The sequence below is a fragment of the Equus asinus genome, chromosome 29, assembly GCF_041296235.1.
Source record: "Equus asinus isolate D_3611 breed Donkey chromosome 29, EquAss-T2T_v2, whole genome shotgun sequence".
Classification (NCBI taxonomy): Eukaryota; Metazoa; Chordata; class Mammalia; order Perissodactyla; family Equidae; genus Equus; species Equus asinus.
The window spans coordinates 40,438,359-40,452,294 of record NC_091818.1 but is presented as its reverse complement, the minus strand read 5'-3'; the positions used below and the strand labels follow the sequence as shown (position 1 = coordinate 40,452,294).

The window sequence follows — 13,936 nt, the reverse complement described above, 5'->3', positions numbered from 1 at the left end:
ATGCCAGTTCCAGCCACTGGGCTGGGGAAGGCCCTGGACTGACAATGCTTTCTCTTTGACAATATATTTCCCCCTCAAGAAATCCCCCAAAGGCCCCTGGGCACCCAGAGAGAAAAATGCTGGCAACAGATGAGACTCTCGAATTCAGTAGCCTGAGCTTCTATTCCCTTTTTACCCTCATCAGGGAGGGAACACCTCTCCTGTTGCCTCTGTTTTTCTACTCAGAACTCCTTCCTTAGGATTGCAGAGATGGTCACTGAAAGGAGATGGGAGAGGGGCCACGCGACTTGTCAGGCTTTCACGCTGTGTGTTACTGGACGGGGAGCTAGGATAAGTACATTTCATCACTCAGGAGAAGGGTGATATGAGGTGTGAGCTTTGTAAAGCAAAACACAAAAGAGTTAATTCAGCCTAACAGGTAGACGTCCCAGCTAGAATTGTTATTATTTTGTATATTCTTTATATAGGCTCATCTTGACTATTCTTTTTTTATTTTTATTTTTTTAAAATTGTGATAAAATATACGCAATATAAGATTCACCATAGTAACCATTTTTAAGCATACAGTTCAGTGGAATTGAGTCCATTCACATTCTTGTGAACTAGAATTATTTTTTACTTGTTCAGTAATTATTAGTCTAATGGCTGATCCTTCTCTCCCTCCAAAATATAAGTTCCTTGGGGTCTCCCCAGTGCCCAGACCAGTCCTTGGAACTAGGAGACACTTTAAATATTTATCTAGTGAATGAATATTCCAGGCACCACTGAAATTAGTTATTGGGTGGATGGGGCTGGCCACTTTTTGTCTGTCGGGCTGAGTGATCAGAAGCAGAAGTTCTGTCTCACCCTTTGCTACCGTTCTTCTCTGTCCCTTGGTAGGTACAAAAGGAAAGACTTACAAGTCCGGACGCAGTGACACGTCTGTTCCCAGAAAGAGTGGCTCGAGTTTCCTTTACAAACCATGGCGAGAGACCCTTTGCTTATCCTGCGGAAGCCCTTCTCGCAGTTGCAGTTGAGTAGGGTGCCGACCTTGTAGGTGAGGGCCTTGAACGTGGCGTGTCTGAGAGTCGGTGGGTCGTCCTCACAGAGCTCTGCAAAGAAGCAGCACAGAAAGGCATTCAGGCAGTTCTAGTCAAACACTCCTCTCCTTCACCATGTGATGATTTAACCGCACACCTCTTTGCCTTATTTAAAGCATTTATGTAGACTCCTTTTTTTTCCAGAAAGAAGCTGAGGCTGTTGCCGTTGGTCTTTAGAAAGCTTCGTATCAGAGACGTTTCAAAATTTACCTCCCACCGAGATCCTCTGCAAACTGCAATAGAGTTCAAACTAACCAAATAGAAACGAGGGAGGTTTTACTCTGAATATGCCTCATGCTGAGCAAGTACCTATAGAAAGAGAGAGGAGGACCAAGGGATGGGAGGAAAGGGAGGGAGGAAAGCCGTGTAAATTTAATTGAGGGACAAAATGTGTCCGTGAGAAATATCTTTCAAGAAATAAGGCCTTCTGTGGTTAATGATTCTGTACCATTTTTTTGAGAAATATATGGAAATGCTTCACCCAGTCTGGCAGGCAGGAAGTGTGTTTCTCACTCAGCTGCCCACCTCTGAGGTTATCAAATTCCTTCTCACACCGTGAAGACCTGACCTCTCTTAGCCCGGAAAGTGCACACTGGTTTCCCAGCAAGGACACTCGAAGAAGTGGCCAAATACCCAACTATTAAGGGAAAAAGGCACTGGTCTAATCAGAAAAATGATTCCATTGCATATCTTGCAACAAGAGCTCCTGCTTGAAAAGATTCCACTTTAGGAAAAACCACAGGCTGGATGAAGGAAGTGGATAGGGAGGGTGACAGGAAACAGGAAAAGGTGAGACAGCAGGGCTCTCTCCCACAGCCAGGCTCCCCATCTACCGGGACAGGCACGGAGGAAGATCCGGGCAGGTTACTGCGCTCATTGCTGCCTGAGGACGGTCTGCCCATTGCTTATTAATCACTCAGGTTGGCATGAAGCTCCTCTGTGCCCTTACAGTCTGCCCAGCCTCTTGGCATCCTGGAGACCACCGCATGCAAGACTCAGGACACTCCTGGAACCCCCAAGAACAGAAGGTGAGGGGAACGCAGACAGTTCGCCCCACCTCTAACCAAGAAGGGACTAAAAAAAGCAATTTGAATGGCTCAGCGGGCCTGCAGTTGTAGAGCAACATGTAACGTAAGCACTCAGTAAATTCTGGTCGTGATAATAATCATCACAATAGGCAGAAAGGCAGCATGGCAGAAAGGGGAGGAAGATGGTTTTCTAAATCCTAGCACTGCCAGCTTACTAGCTATATGGCTTTGTTGTTTTCATTTATCAAACACTTGGCTTCCTGTCCTGTAAAATGGGCATAATAATTATTTTACTAATTTATTTTAAAGATTATATGAAATAGCATACTAAGATAAACACCTGGCACATAATAGGTCAACTGATCTTTGACAGAGGAGCAAAGGCAATACAATGGAGCAAAGATAATCTTTTCAACAAACGGTGCTGGAACAACCGGACAGCCACATGCAAAAGAGTGAATGTAGACACAGACCTTATATTCTTCACAAAAATTAATTCAAAATGGATCACAGACCTAAATGTAAAACGTGAAACTATAAAACTGTTAGAAAATAACACAAGAGGAAGTCTAGATGACCTTGGGTTTGGTGACGAGTTTTTAGATGCAACACCAAAGGTATGATTCATGAAGGAAAGAATTGAGAAGCTAGTCTTCCTTAAAATAAAAAATTTCTGCTCTTAAAAGACACTGTTAAGAGAATGAAAAGACAAGCCACAGACTGGGAAAAAATATTTGCAAAACGCATATCTGATGAAGGACTGTTGTCCAAAATATACGAAGAATTCTTAAAACTCAACAATAAGAAAATGAACAACGTGATTTTTAAAACAGGCCAAAGACCTTAACAGCCACCTCACCAAAGAAGATATACAGACGTAAAATAAACATCTGAAAAGACTCTCCATATCATACGTCATCAGGGAAATACAGATTAGAACAACAATGAGATACCGCTGCACGCCTTTAGAATGGTCAAAGTTCAGAACACTGACAACGCCCAGTGCTGGTGAGGATGCGGAGGATGAGGAACCTCGTCCATTTCTGATGGGAATGCAAAATGGTGCAGCCACTTTGGAAGACAGCTGAGCTGTTTCTTATAAAACTAAACATACTGTTACTGTACAATCCAGCAATCATGCTTCTTGGTATTTACCCAAAGGAGTTGAAAAGTTATGTCCACCCAAAAAACCTGCACATGGATGTTTAGAGCAGCTTTATTCATAACTGCCCCAACCTGGAAGCAGCCAAGATGTCCTTCAGTAGGTGAATGGATAAATAAACCGTGGTCCATCCAGATAAGGGAGTATCATTCAGCATAAACAGAATGAGCCATCAAGCCATGAAAAGACATAGAGGAAACTTAAATGCATATTACTGAGTGAAAGAAGCCAGTCTGAAAAGGTTGTATACTTTATGATTCCAACTGCATGACATTCTTGAAAAGGCAAAGCTATGGAGACAGTAAAAAGATGAGTGGTTGCCAGGTGTTAGGGAGAGAAGGGGATGAACAGGTGGAGCTCAGAGGATTTTTAGGGCAGTGAAACTACTCTGTGTGACACTATAATGGTGGATACATGGCATTACACATTTGTCTAAACCCATAGAATGTACATCAAAGTGAACCGTCATGTAAACTGTGGACTCTGGGTGATGACGACGTGTCAATGTAGGTTCATCAATTGTAACAAAGGTACCATCTGGTGGGGGACATTGATAATGCGATAATGGGGGAGGCTACCCATGTGTGAGGTCAGGAGTATATGGAAAACCTCTGCAACTTCTGCTCTGTTTCACTGTGAGCCTAAAACTTCTCTAAAAAATAAAGTCTATTAAAAACAACAACAACAACTTAGAAGCACACGACGGACGGTTCCTGAGCTAGGTAAAATAATTGAAGGAAAAAAAACCAGTGAGGACTTCTGCTTCCAGCCATGACAAAATGTTGGTGCCAAAACTGACCTTCCTGCTGAAAACAACTTTAAAACCAGACGAAATGTGTGGAAAAAGTGTTTTCAGGCATTTGAAAGCAGACAGCGCAGCACGACATTGTTTGAGAGGAGAGGCACACAGGAAGTGAGCCCCACCATTGCCATGGCTTCCTTCCTGGGACACTTTCTTGCCAGGTGGCACCAAAGTGGAGCCCAAGGAGAGTGGTGGTCTCACTGATCTGAGGAGGAAAAAAATCAGAGTTCTGAGGCCACCCTGGTGGCGTAGTGGTTAAGTTTGCACACTCTGCTTCAGTGGCCCGGAGATCACAGTTTCGGATCCTGGGTGTGGACCTACGCACCACTCATCAAGCCATGCTGTGGCTATGTCCCATATGCAATAGAGGAAGATTGGCACAGATGTTTGCTCAGGGCCAATCTTCCACACCAAAAAAAAAAAAAAAAAGAATCAGAGTTCTAGGCTGCTGGCATGGCTGGCATTGGTGGGGCAGGGTTCTGGAGAGGAGGACACTGTGCAAGGAGGCCCTAAAAGTATGCTTGAGGGTACCCCACAGGTTCTGAGCCCGGAGCAGGGCTCATGAACAGAGCAGGACTCAGTGAGATCTAGTACCAACTGCCTGCTCTGGGGACTGAGAGAAAAATAGTTATACCAAATTTTAGTTACAAAAACAGGCATCTGACCCACAGGCTATAGTTTGCCAATCCTTCTCCAAAGGAAGAGACATCCCCAGGACAAGTTTCAAAACCAAAACAGATCCCCCCCCCCCCCGCTTAGAAAGACTAAAACCAAGCCTGATAGACAAAGGGTTGCACCAGTAATGTAACTGCCTGTCAGAACAAAATCCAATACCTCTTAAAGGAAGACAACGTAATCCAGACTCTCTAAAACGTATAATTCATAATATTCAGCAAGTTCTAAAAAAATTCTGGACATGTAAAGAAATAAGAAAATGTGACCCATTAAAAAAAAAAATGAGTCAACTGAAACAGACCCCCAAAAGAGCCAGATTTTGGAATTATCAGACAAGGAGTTTAAAGCCCTTACAATAACTATGCTCAGTGACCTAAAGCAGTTATCAGCAAACCACGGCCTGCCTATTGGCTGCCATTTATTTTTATAAATCATTTTATTGGCACAAAGCCACGCCCATTCATTCACCTTTTGTCTATGGCTGCTTTTGTGTCACAGTGGCAGAGTTGAGCAGTTGTAACAGACTGTATGGCCTGCTGGCCAAAAATATTTACTCTCTGGCTCTTTAAGAAAAAAATTGTCAGTTACTAATTTAAAAGAAATATGCTTGTAATGCGAGAACCAATAGGATATCTCAGAAGATGAAGAAAACTATAAAAAAAAATGACAATTCTAGAACTAAAAATTAAAATATCTGAAATGAGCATAACCACAATTTGAAGACAGATCAATAGAAATTATCCAAACTGATGAGCACAGAGAAAAAATTTCCAAAAAAAAGAACAGAGCTTCAGCGGCCTGTGGGATAACATCAAAAATTCTATCATATTTAATTGAAGTGTCAAAGCAAGAGGAGAATAAGAATGGAGCAGAAGAAATATTTGAAGAAATAATGGCCAAAAAATGTCAGAAATTTGATGACAAACATTGACTTACAGATCCAAGATGCTTGGTGAACTCCTAGCAGGATAGATATACAGAAAATCACACTTAGATGAATCAGAGCCATATTGCTGGAAATTAAAGATAATGAGAAAATCCTAAAAGTGGCCAGAGAAAAAGGACACATTATAAGGGATAAAAGATGAATGATGAACGACTTTTCAACAGAAACAATGGAAACCAGAAAATAATGGTAGAACATATTCAAAGTTTTAAAAGAAAAAAAGCCTGCCAGCCTAGAATTTTACCTAGAGAAAAGACCTTTCAAAAATGAGGTTGAGGGGCCGGCCCAGTGGCACAGCAGTTAAGTGTACAGGTTCCGCTTCTCTGCGGCCCTGGGTTCGCCAGTTCGGATCCCGGGTGCAGACATGGCACCACTTGGCAAAAGCCATGCTGTGGCAGGCGTCCCACGTATAAACTACAGGAAGATGGGCACAGATGTTAGCTCAGGGCCAGGCTTCCTCAGCAAAAAAAGAGGAGGATTGGCTGTAGTTAGCTCAGGGCTAATCTTCCTCAAAAAAAAAAAAAAAAATGAGGTTGAAATCAATATATTTTCAGATAAATGAAAGCTTAGAGAATTTGTCACCAGCACACTTACATTATAAAAAATAATGCGAAGGCAAATTCTTCAGGTTATGTGGAAATTACACCAGCTAGAAACAGAGATCTTTTCATTTCTTTGAGAGAAAACTGTTTAGAATGAAAATAATAATATTGTACGGTGAGTTTTATTGTGTATGTAAACCTAAAATATGTAATAACTATAGTATAAAGTTTGGGTGAATGGAATTTTTCTATAATAAGGTTCTTAGATCATACATGGAGTGGTACAATATTAACTTTAAGTAGATTGTGATAAGGGTGCATTCTGGAAAGCCTAGAGAATCACCAAATAATAGTACAAGAGTGTAGCTAAGACAATAGAAGAAATAAAAGAGACTATTAAAATATTTTTTTGGTTTGCCAAAATTAAGAGAGAAAAGGAAGAATAGAAGAATAAAAATATAAATAGGACAACTAGGAAACAGCAAGAAGGTAGACTTCAAGCCAACCATATTGTAATTAATTACATGAAACCTAAGTGAAACAAGATAGAAACTTTCAGACTGGACAAAACAGGAGGGCCCAGCTATATGCTGTCTACGAGAGAACCATCTTAAGTACAAAAGTAAAAGCTTAAAGAGATACAGTCTGCAAAGGTATGCATAAGAAAGCTGGCGTTAATATCAAAAGTAGATTTCAAAGTAAGAAACGTTTTTCACAGATGACTTGATTGTTTACATAAAATTGCTAATAAATCTACAAAATAGCTACCAGACCTTAGCAAATTTAGCAGTGTCAATACACAAAAATCATTTGTGGTTAGTTGTGTATACTGGAAGCGACCAATTAGCAACTAAAAAATTTTAAAACAATTCTCCTTACAATAGTATCAAAAAACATAAAATACTCATGAATAGATTTACCTAAAACTGACAAGACCGCTATACTGAAAACTCTCAAACATAGCTAACATAAATTAAAGAACTACATAAATGGAGAAATGTACAATGCTTATGGATTGGAAGATTCTTTTTTTAAAAATAAAAAATGATGTCAATTCACCTTAAATTGATCAATAAATTTAATGCAATTGCAAAAAAAAACTTGACACACTTTGGTAGATTCAACGCACAATTTGTCAAGTTGATTCTAAAACCTTTTTGGAAACACAAAAGACTTAGAATTTCTAAGACAATCTTAAAAAGATGTACAAATTTGGAAGAGTCTCATCATCTGATATCAAGACTTTCTATAAAGCTGTGGTAACCAAGACAGTATATATTGGTAAAAGGATAGACAAACAGAATAATGGAACAGAATAGAAAGTCCAGAGATAGGCTCGCACATGTACATTCAGCTGATTGTTTTACAAACCCGCCATGGAAATTCAATGAAGGAAGGAAAATCTCAACACACACTTCTGAAACAAATGGATAAATGTTCAGGGACAAAGGACCTCACTCCTCACACAAAAATTAATTTTATTATATATCTAAACATAAAAGATGCATACACTAGATGTATACATTATAGATGCAAACATGAAAGTTAAAATTCTTGAGTTTCTAAAGTAACAAAGACAAATGGCTTTGCAAGCTACGGATAGGCAAAGATTTCCTAGAGAGGACCAAAAGCACCAAATATAAAAGAAAAGCAAATTAAAAACTGCTCATCCTAAGACATTAAGAAAATGAAAAAAGAACAGATAGAGATAGACTGGGAGAAAATCTTTGCAACACGTATATCTGACAAAAAGACTTGTGCCCACATTATATAGAGAACTATGAATCAATACTAAAAGGCAAACAACTCAGTAAATAAGTGGGCGAAGACTTGAATGGTCACTTCTCCAAAGAAGATACAGGATTATCAGTAAGCATGTGATAGAGCGCTCAACATCATTAGACATCCAGAAAAGCAAATTGGAAACCACCATGAAATAGTCCTTTAGAAAATGGGTAAAATGGATAAAAGACTGACAAGGCCAAATGTCGGAGAGGAAGTGGGTGGACTGGACTCATGTTACCGGTGGGAGGATAAATAATACCATTACTCTGGAAAACAAGGTTTTTATATGAAGTTAAATACATACCTACCTACGATCCAGTCATTCTGCTCCCGGATATTTATCTAAGAGGAGTGAAAGCACATGTGTACAAAAAGACATATACAAATAGTTAGAGTAGAGCCAAATAATCTCAAAAACATCATGTTGAACAAAAGAAGATAGACACAAAATAGAACATACTGTTTGAGTCCATTTATATGAAGTTCAAGAAAAGACAAAGCTTGCATACAGAAGGAAGTCAGCAAGGGTCGCTCCTCAAGGGTGGGGATTGATGGAGGGAGTGAGGTGATGGAATGCAGGTTGTATGGGAATGCATATTTGCCCAAACTCATCAAATTGTACACTTAAGATGTGTGCCTTTCACTGTAAGTAATTTTACCTCCAAAAAAAAAACCATTAAGAAGTACACCTAGCAACTCTTGTAACTATTCATCGGTACAAATAATCAAGGATTGAGCTCACATGCTTTTGGAATCTCATAACTCGACCACAAACCAGGAAAGTTTCAGAACACGTAAATTTGAAAACAAGGCAGGCAAATTGCCTTTGGAGCAACTTTGTGTCCTTAAGAACACTTTAGTCACATGATGATGGAGGCCATGGAAGTTTCCAGAGTCATCACAAATTAGCTTGAGTATCAAGGGAGATCATGTGGGGACAAGGGGAAGTTCCAGAACTTCTTACTCCCACAGACATTCTTTTCATGAAAGCATCTTTCCTGGAATTTAGAAACACTGAAACTTCCCTGATCTATAGCAAATCACCAGGAAAGAGGTTGGCAAGAATCCTTTTCCCTGGAACGCCTTGCCAAGGGTGTTCCAAACGCCATCTGAAGAAGTGGGAGGTAGGAGAGAGTGTGGGGAAGGTAACCCTGGAGGTTTGTTTCTTTTTAATCTAATAGGAGTAAATCTGGGATCTTTTCAGCCCTTCTCAGCATGGTGGCAAAAAGAAACAGCAGTACAGCATCGAAAAAAGAGAATTGAAGATATGTCGTCCATCCTGAAGTCTTGCAGGGGAGTAACGAAGGAGAATTCCACTTATATGACTCAGCAGAATGTCTTTAAATCCTCTTTCTCTGCATTATCACTTAAAAATTTCTTCCCACACAACATGGCAGTGTTGTTCATTCTCTAGTTTCACTTGCTGAAAACTCTGAAAATTCTTTCTTGAAATTCAGCGAACTAGCTTTTCTCCACCTTTCCTCTTGCACACATCTCTCCAGATCTATTTCTCGCTTCTACTAGTGGTTCTGACTTTTTAACAGAAATTGCTTTATGATCTCAGCTCTACCTCACACCAACTCTCAGCTTGGTGGGTCTGGAAACGCAGGAGGCAAACACAGAATTTTCTTTAGACAGTGGGAAGGGAAATACTTTTCTCTCTCTAATTTTTAAGTATTGGGATAATTCTGGATTTAGATGTCATTTTCTCTTCTGAGAGTGTTTAAAGTGTCTATGGACACTTTAAATATCTATACCTATGGAGTGGAGGAAAAACTTTAGATTTCTAACTTGGTCTTGGGAGATGGGGGTAAATGCTCAAAGCTTGGAAAGAGGGACTCTCAGGAGGCGAGTCCTACCATAGGCTCAGAGGTACATTGATGTGGCCTTGCCTTCTGGTTCTGGTATGTCCAGCACTTATTATTAATCCCAAGGGCTCTGGCATGCAGAGAGTTAAACTGAGCTCTTCTGATGTGGAAAGTGTTCCACATCTTTTTTCAGATTTTTGCTATAAACAGTAATTTGAATGACACAGGCAGAATCCCGCATGTTGCACTCCCTTCTCACAACCCACCTCCGTCACTGTCTCTGAAATACTATCAAGGTCCATCTTCCCATGGGATATATGTAGATTTGTCACTTCCAGGAATTCCCTACTCAACTGAGGTGCCATGCTCCTTGGGTGCTTTCGGCTTCTTCGGCTGACATTAGTCACCGTAACTGAGAGGCACCTTCCTCTGGACTGGATCACCCAACAGGAGAAAGGTTGGTTAGGGTGAGGGACCCTAGGGCACTCTTCTCTTTTCACTGCTGTTTTGTTTTTTATTTTCCCTCCCATGGATTGCTGGAGACTCAGTTTCTCCATCTCCCCTTGCTCGTGCTAGGTAGGGAAAGATTAGGCGTTTGCAGGCTACACAGCAGCAGATTTCGGGATTGAAATCAGTGTTTCTGTCCCCCAGGCGTCTGCTCTCTCCTTTCCAGTATTAGACCGTCAACCACTCGCCACTATTCCCAGAAGCACAGCTGTGGAGCTTCTGCTGCTAGGGTTTCAAACAACAGGTGCGAAACTTGGTGAAATGAGATACTCTCTTCCCTCCTATAAACGGCCCCATGGCACTGTGAGGAAGATAGGAGCAAGACATGCAGACCAGGGGTTCTTGACTGAATTTGGGGTCCTCACACCTCTTTATTTCCTTTTGCTGTATGCCCCCAACCCCACTCCCCCAGTACAAAGCTACCGCTTTCTTTTTTTACCCTTTTGTGTTTAGAAGGGGAACAGAACTAACATGTTTTACGCTGAGATATGTCTATGTCCCTGGACTTAACCAGAAATACCCACACTGGAGGGCAGGCGGTCATTTGATCTGGGAGAATGACGTCTCAGTGGGACTCTCTACAACCTGGCAGACTGGCTTAAGTTGTGCACGGTGTGCTTCACACATGAATGGGCGTACAAGTCGCCTGGGGGTCTTGTTAAAAGGCACATTCGGATTCGATGGGGCGAGTGTGGAGGCTAAGAGGATTTCTAACAAGCTCCCAGATGTCACTGGAGCTGCAGCCACACTGCTGGCGGTGACCGCCCATCCTCCCTCTCTCTCTGCCCCTTTCCTGAGGACCCGCCTCCCCGACTGTGGACAGCAGCCCGTGAACCTTCTTACAGAGCACTTCGCTCCCAGCACTTCCCTCCCCTGGCTGAGAGGATGCAGCGAAAACTTCCTTGGCTGGGGGAAACGTGGGTGGTTGAAAAACAGTTGTGGGCTAGGTGACTTTTTTTCTTTTCTGATGTTGTTTGAAGTGAGAGAAAGCTCATCTGGCCCTGGTGGCCCATGTGAGCAACATGAAAGATAAGGAAAAGGAAGGGGCTTCAAAAGGATGTGGACAGAGTCTGAGCTAAGATTCTTTGCTCTGTGGGTGAATCAAGGTCAGGTCATGTTTATCCACAGCCCAGCCAGCTCTGAGTAGACGGCTTCATCTTTGTGCCTCTCCTCTCCTCCGTCTATATAATAGAGATTGGGGATGAACATTAGGATAACTCACTAAGCACAGAAAATTCTGGATGATGGCTTAGTAAGCTTTCCACAAGGGCCACAGGAGTACATCAAGAGCTTGATAAAGAAACGATCTGCAGGCCGGCCCGATGGGATAGTAGTTAAGTTTGCGTGCTCCGCTTTGGCAGCCCAAGGTTCGTGGGTTTGGATCCTGGGCGTGGACATATGCACTGCTCATCAAACCATACTGTGGTGGTGTCCCACATACAAAATAGAGGAAGATTGACACAGATGGCAGCTCAGGGACAATCTTCCTCACCAAAAAAAAAAAAAAAGAAATTTAAGAAAAAGAAAACCAATCTGGTACTTGACCTAAAGCCAATCATCTAGGTCAGATCTAAGAAGAACCGCAAAGGTAAACCTAATGTCAGAGATAGTCTCTAACCCCCTTGAGAAACCCAACCAGTAGTTTGGGCCTTATGGAAAGTAAGTGTTGCTGGTGTAAAACAAAATACCATAAGACATGTTGAATATTCCTCTTACTAGGATCCCAGAATCTGAGAGCTGGGAGAGACCCTAAAGGTCATTTAGGTTAAGCTCCACGTTTTGTAGATAAGGAACCTGAGGCTGTGTGTCATTCCCTGAGTTGTGGCAAGCCTGGGTGTAGAATGGGACCTCTGAGGCCCAGTCCAGTGCTTTCCCACCACGTAGAATCATCATCTTCAGGAACCAATGTGCTTTTCACCCGGTTGTGGGAAGGTCTGTCTCGCTGAGGGGTAGAGCTCTGTCTAAACGATCTGGGTCACTGGGAAGTTGTTTTGGAAACATTGCGGTGAATTCAGATCAGTATCTTTGAAGAAACCAGAGAGCCCAGCTCCTCCATTTGGAGCTTTTCATATAATAGTAACCATGATATCTGAGCCCTGCCTGTGTACTACTCCTTTGTATAGATTACCTTTAATCTATACAACCCCAAAAGGGAGACACTGTCATCCCCACTTTATACAGCAGGAGACTGAGGTTCAGAGAAATTCAGTAAACGGCCCGAACCACACAGCTCAAGGTGGTGAGACAGGAGTCACAAGAAAGCCTACCAGTGCTGCTCTTGTTTCTGACTTTTAAAAAAATCTCACTTTTACTTTCAGGAAATTCTTCCAAATTTAACTGCATCTGGAAGACGCAAGGATGAAGAGGACAGAAGTGTGGAGAAAAGGTTTGCACTGACCCCAGGGCACCATAAAAGCTCAGAGGGGATGCAGTTGGTTTTTTGCAGGAGTGAGATTCAAAATACTTTATTTTTTCTTTTTTGCCGGGAAAGAGTCTCCCTGAACTAACATCTGTTGCCAATCTTCGTCTTTTTCCCTCCCCGAAGCCCCAGTGCATAGCTGTATACTCCAGTTATAAGTCCTTCTAGTTCTATGTGAGCTGCCACCACTGCACGTCAACTGACAGAGGAGTGGTGTGGTTCCATGTCCGGGAACTGAACCCAGGCCACCAAAGTGGAGCATGCAGAACTTAACCGCTAGGCCACCAGGGCTGGCCCAGAAAAATCTTTAAGTATTGGGAAGTAGTCAAGTTCATAGTGACAATACAAGTTTTCCCAAATTCTAACTTTGCTCAAATCTGATCATTTAATCAAAATTTATCCTTTGCCATTTTCAAACCTCAAAATTCATCACAATAAATACTACGAGTTGTTTTCCTTGAAGTGACAGCCTTACTGCTCAATTTCAAGAAATACTTGCAGACTCTATACGTTGACAACTTCTGTACTAGGGTGTACCGGATGAATATTAGTCATGCTCCTCAGCTTCTAGAATGTTACATCCTTCTGCATTTTTGAGAAATGGCATAAGACTAGAACTACTTTCAAGATTCGGGTATGGCAGATGGTTAAAAAAAATCTGTTATGTTGTATTATGTGTTTGGTTCAGTTAACTTGTCTAAAATCTATGTGGATTTTATATAAATATAACTCTGGCCCTTTTAAAGAGATCTGTGCTCCCTGGCACATTAGCAAATTAGCATGAATTCCCGGCTCCCTCCTGCAAACCCACCCTGGGGTGTCACTGGAGCGAAAGGGCTGTTTAGAGATCTGAGAAACTAGCAGAAACGTGATGGAAGGTGGTTGAGTCTTTCTTTCTGTCTGTCTTTGTGTGTCAAGAGATGAGGCAGCCAAGGTTGAGGGGCATGAGAAACCATGCTTCGGGGGGCAGAGTTTTTTATTGTGTCCTCGTCTCTGCCTTTTGCTTTCTTCTCTATCACCTTCTGTAAGGCAGGAAATCAGCAGCCAGCCCAGCACCAGCAGCGGGGAATGAACTTACCCCCAGGCATGGCTGTGTGGAAAGAGGGACAGGGACAGACACAGGGGACTGGCTGGTCCCTGAGTGTTCTCTCCGCCCACTACTCTCCTCTTTGCTTCTGAGGCT

The 13,936-nt window shown here is 42.0% G+C and overlaps 1 protein-coding gene across 2 annotated transcripts in view; it reads right to left on the bottom strand.

Moving 5' to 3' along the window:
* IL2RA (interleukin 2 receptor subunit alpha) overlaps window positions 1-13,936 on the bottom strand; it is a 50,799-nt gene that overhangs the window by 13,364 nt on the left and 23,499 nt on the right. For both annotated transcript variants that reach the window (XM_044762305.2, XM_070500962.1), the window contains exon 2: window positions 900-1,091. In XM_044762305.2, coding sequence (XP_044618240.1) covers window positions 900-1,091 — 192 coding nt within the window. The remainder of the gene's footprint in view (window positions 1-899; window positions 1,092-13,936) is intronic.